The 5,362-nt window shown below is 29.3% G+C and overlaps 1 protein-coding gene across 1 annotated transcript in view; it reads left to right on the forward strand.

Moving 5' to 3' along the window:
* Positions 1–2,189, forward strand: part of LOC115233266 (aminopeptidase N-like) — a gene marked incomplete at its 3' end in the record, with an annotated part of 15,894 nt that extends 13,705 nt beyond the window's left edge. The window contains exons 9-11 of the mRNA XM_029803576.1: positions 1,436–1,626; positions 1,720–2,028; positions 2,120–2,189. Of these exons, the coding sequence (XP_029659436.1) occupies positions 1,436–1,626; positions 1,720–2,028; positions 2,120–2,189 (570 nt within the window). The remainder of the gene's footprint in view (positions 1–1,435; positions 1,627–1,719; positions 2,029–2,119) is intronic.
* Positions 2,190–5,362: the final 3,173 nt, after the last annotated feature.

Raw genomic sequence — 5,362 nt, forward strand, 5'->3', positions numbered from 1 at the left:
CTTAAGAAGAATAAGAATATATATATATATATATATATATATCAATTATAATGATTAACAATAAGAACATAATATGAGGTAAAGAAAGAAAAAGATTTATAATCTATTAAAGTTAACTTTCCTTTTAAATTCAAAATTTCCTTTTTATGAATAAATTAGAGTTTTAATATTTAACATCGTGAACGTTTCTTTTTAACCCGACCTCCTTCCTGTCGCACGAAATCGCACGAGGTCCCGTCCCGGGTAATAAGGATTCAGTTCCTTTACCAGAAAAGGGACCGCCGAGCGAACGGCCTTTTCGATAGAGTAAGAGCGACCCTTAAGGTCGTTGACCTATCTGGGGCCCTGGTCTGTTCACTCGACCCTAGGACACGCATCGTCTAGCGTGTGCCTAAGAGAAAACTAGGTTACGTCCTCCAGCTGACTTTCCTTTCATTCGAGTCTGGACGTAACAATACTATACTCACAATAGATTTCAGTTTGAAACATTCAATTTGATATACATATATTTGTTATGGTATATATATGTTATGATATACAATTTGTTATATATTGTTCGAAACCGAACTCAGTATAATTCACTATAGCAATTATTATCCGATAATGAGCGCTATTGCAAAGCGCGGCTAAGCGCGCTCGAAAATTGGCGCGGTAGCGGCCATCTCGCGCGGAACACGGCGCGCCGCAAATCAGAGCGCGTATTCTCAGACTCGATACACGAATCGCGCCAGGCCCGCGGCAACGCTCGTGCCGTTCGAAACGGGCCACGCAGCGGTCACCCGGGAGAGCCTAAATCACAATTAAATACAAATAACAAACGTCTATTTTTCCAAATCATCGAAAACAACTACCGGCTCGATCTTGCGCGAAAAACATGTCGAATGTTCTAGAACAGTGCTCGGAGATAGTTGCCCTTTTCGGGCCGATTTCGTGGCTCACGCCTATTGCCCCCCACTCACCGCTCGTGCGTTAGCGACGAGTCGCCAGATACGCGTAACTAAGGAGCGCGACGCTTTGTCTCAGGAGCGTCCGTATATAAGAATGTCCAAATATAATAGTAAGACAATACTTTTCTAAATGCACGGCGAAAATTCTCAAAATTAAAAGTTTTATTTCAATATTTTATATTTCATTGATATAAAATATTGAAGAAAAACTTTTATTTATAGAAAAGTATTGTCTTATTATTATATTTGGGCATTCTTATATACGGACGCTCCTGAGACAAAGCGTCGCGCTCCTTAGTTACGCGTATCTGGCGACTCGTCGCTAACGCACGAGCGGTGAGTGGGGAGCAATAGGCGTGAGCCACGGAATCGGGCCGAAATGTGCAACTAAATCCGAGCACTGTTCTAGATTATCTGCATAATATGTCATGTATATCTGTTTTTAGAAAAACAATAAACATAAAATTCATATGTTTAACTATTTTTAGAAAAATACACAGATTATATTCCGTACACTTTTTACGAGCATAGATTTTGACGAATATCCTAATAATGACGATCTTACTAAATGTTTGAAGCAAGAGGCCGCAAAATGGGCATGTATTTTTGATTTGGAAGAATGCATAAAAGCCTCCAATTATAATTTGATGAGGCACATCGAAAATCCTTTAGAATACAAGTAATTTTTCTTATAATCATGGCTATTTGAGATAACATTTTTTGAATATCTCATGCTGAAATTTTTCTAAATTATTTAATACTTTTTTTTTAGAATTTTGCCGTGGTGGAAGGAATGGACATATTGTCACGGTATGGGTGCGAGTTACGAAATGTGGACAAAAGTATTACAGTTTTGGCAAAAGACATCTGATCCAAAGGAATCTAGTAAAATTTTAAAATTCTTGGTTTGCACTAAAAATAAAAAGGCGATCAAATCGATGTTAACTAAGGAAAAAAATATCTTTTCAAATTTACAAGTTAAAGACCATATTAAGATTTTTTCTTTAACTGTTGCAAAGCATGTAAAAAAGAATAAAGTGCTTGACTATGTATTATCTAATTTTAAAGAAGTGAAACCCAGGTAGAATGGCATTCTTTAATATATACTGTTTATAATCATGAAAGTTTATATTATATGTATTTATTACAAATCTGTTGTTTTATTTGCATAGAGAGATCAGTACAGTTGCAGCATTAATTAATATTATTAATCATGTCTACTCTAAGGCACAACTTGAAAAGGTAAATTTTATAAATCTAAGTAAAACACATATGTTTATCTATCAATCATTTCTTATAATCAAATGTACTTGCGCCTATTATATTTCATATATATATATATATATATATACACATAAATCTTCTTTAATTATGTAAAAAAATATGTGATATATGAAAAGCTATAATAATTATGGTCTATCAGTCACGCGAGAATATCATTGCGAATGCCATTTTTTATCGTGCATAATGCCAAAATAATTTGTTTTAGATAAATACATTTGTGCATAAAAATCTGGAAGAATTAATTGAGATTGTTAAGAAGAAAATAATAATACGTTGGTTACAAATTAAAAATATATACACTTATTATCTGATGTTTTCATGATTGGACAAAATAAAATGGGAATGACCAACTAATACAAGTTGATGAAGGGTAACACAATTGTAACAGTTGCACATATTATGAATAAGTTTTTATATCATTTCTTTAGTTTTGTTTTTATATATTATTTCTCTTTGTTACGTTCTTTTTCTCTAATTATATTTAATATTTTTATTATTATTGTTAGAATATTAGTAATTTTAATATTAAATATGTATAATATTTTTTAAAATTGTTTTTTTTATATATTATTATATTAATATTTATTATTAATCTTTTTAATAATAATAATGACCAATATATATAATAGTTAATATTAATTTTTTGAAAAAATCGTTAGAATTAATTTTACTATTCTTAATATGTTATTAATATTTTTAATATTAGTACATTTTTGTAGTAATATTAAAATTCATTTAATAAAATGTTTACACATTTATTTTTGCATGCAAATATTTGTTGATTATTAATGTATTAGATAAGTAAAATTTGTAATATAATTTTTTAGTCTTATTTTTTGCAATAGATTTGTGTAGTAATATTGTATTTTTGTAAATTTTTTGATATAGCTATAATGATGATCTTATTACTTATATGTATATACATATATATGTATATATAGATATTATTTAATAATAAAATTACAATTGCTAAAAATTAAATAAACAATATTTTTAGAATATATAAAAATATTTTTAAATTTAATAAACTTTTTTATATAGCCGTAATGACGATCTCATTACTTATACATATAGCTATTATCTAATAATGAAATTTTAATTGCCAAATAAACAGTATTTTTAGAATACATAAAAATATTTTTGTTTAATAATATATATATCTTTTTCTATCTTATTGTTACAATACACACACATACACATTTATATTGTTGCGTCCGCTGGTTCGAGATAAATTGAAGCGCACTATTCAATTTAACGCTCGCAAATCGCATCACTTTCGCACCCGAGCAAATAATAGAACACTCGTTTAAGAAATAAAAATAACTTTATTGGAACAACAACACAATAATGTAATATCGCGATATCCGAACGTAAATACCGAACGTAAAAATATCCGAAAGTAAAAGACGGAGCTGTCTCAAACACGGTACTGCTACACAGCTACTCAAAGTCTGACATGACTGGCGCTATTTGTCAACATCCCACAACGCTCTTGGAGACTATTCTTCTCTATGATCTCGTTTCAGATCGATCGCCTTTAACGCGACCATGTACAAATATGCACGCAGGGACGTAACATTGCTCCCCCTCTTCTATTGTCGTCCCGACAATCAATGCAGGAGGATAACAAGAAAATCCTAAGTTTCTTCAAAATATCAATTCCAAAGTTTTTAGTGTGACTTCCTGATCCCGAACTGCTGTTCAGGTTACCGAACTGCATGCCTTTCCAAAATATCAGTTCCAGGGTTTTCGGTGTGACTTCCTGTTCTACCCCGAATTGCTGCTCAGGTTATCGAACTGCACGCCGACTACACTCTATTGCTCCTTCTAGAAACTGGAAAACTGGAAAAATCTTCAGACAGCAGGGAGGTATTTTCCGTGAACCCAACGTCCTAAAAGGACTCCTCAAGTCTCTACGTTGGCATTCGCCCTACAATCCGATGGGAAAACCACGGATCAAAAACCGAGGCAGTCTTCTGAGATCAGGAGTTTCTCTATACTTTTCTTTCTAGCTCCTCTTCACGTCCGTTATCCTCTAACCGCCTTTCCTTTAAGAAGAAAATTAACTTATAGAAATAAACAATTTTAATTAATACTATACTTTTAAATATATACTTTTAAATAAGCACATATTATGAATAAGTTTTTATATCATTTCTTTAGTTTTGTTTTTATATATTATTTCTCTTTGTTACGTTCTTTTTCTCTAATTATATTTAATATTTTTATTATTATTGTTAGAATATTAGTAATTTTAATATTAAATATGTATAATATTTTTTAAAATTGTTTTTTTTATATATTATTATATTAATATTTATTATTAATCTTTTTAATAATAATAATGACCAATATATATAATAGTTAATATTAATTTTTTGAAAAAATCGTTAGAATTAATTTTACTATTCTTAATATGTTATTAATATTTTTAATATTAGTACATTTTTGTAGTAATATTAAAATTCATTTAATAAAATGTTTACACATTTATTTTTGCATGCAAATATTTGTTCATTATTAATGTATTAGATAAGTAAAATTTGTAATATAATTTTTTAGTCTTATTTTTTGCAATAGATTTGTGTAGCAATATTGTATTTTTGTAAATTTTTTGATATAGCTATAATGATGATCTTATTACTTATATGTATATACATATATATGTATATATAGATATTATTTAATAATAAAATTACAATTGCTAAAAATTAAATAAACAATATTTTTAGAATATATAAAAATATTTTTAAATTTAATAAACTTTTTTATATAGCCGTAATGACGATCTCATTACTTATACATATAGCTATTATCTAATAATGAAATTTTAATTGCCAAATAAACAGTATTTTTAGAATACATAAAAATATTTTTGTTTAATAATATATATATATCTTTTTCTATCTTATTGTTACAATACACACACATACACATTTATATTGTTGCGTCCGCTGGTTCGAGATAAATTGAAGCGCACTATTCAATTTAACGCTCGCAAATCGCATCACTTTCGCACCCGAGCAAATAATAGAACACTCGTTTAAGAAATAAAAATAACTTTATTGGAACAACAACACAATAATGTAATATCGCGATATCCAAACGTAAATACCGAACGTAAAAATATC

This window comes from Formica exsecta, unplaced genomic scaffold (assembly GCF_003651465.1).
Source record: "Formica exsecta isolate Colony F162 unplaced genomic scaffold, ASM365146v1 scaffold169, whole genome shotgun sequence".
Lineage (NCBI taxonomy): Eukaryota > Metazoa > Arthropoda > Insecta > Hymenoptera > Formicidae > Formica > Formica exsecta.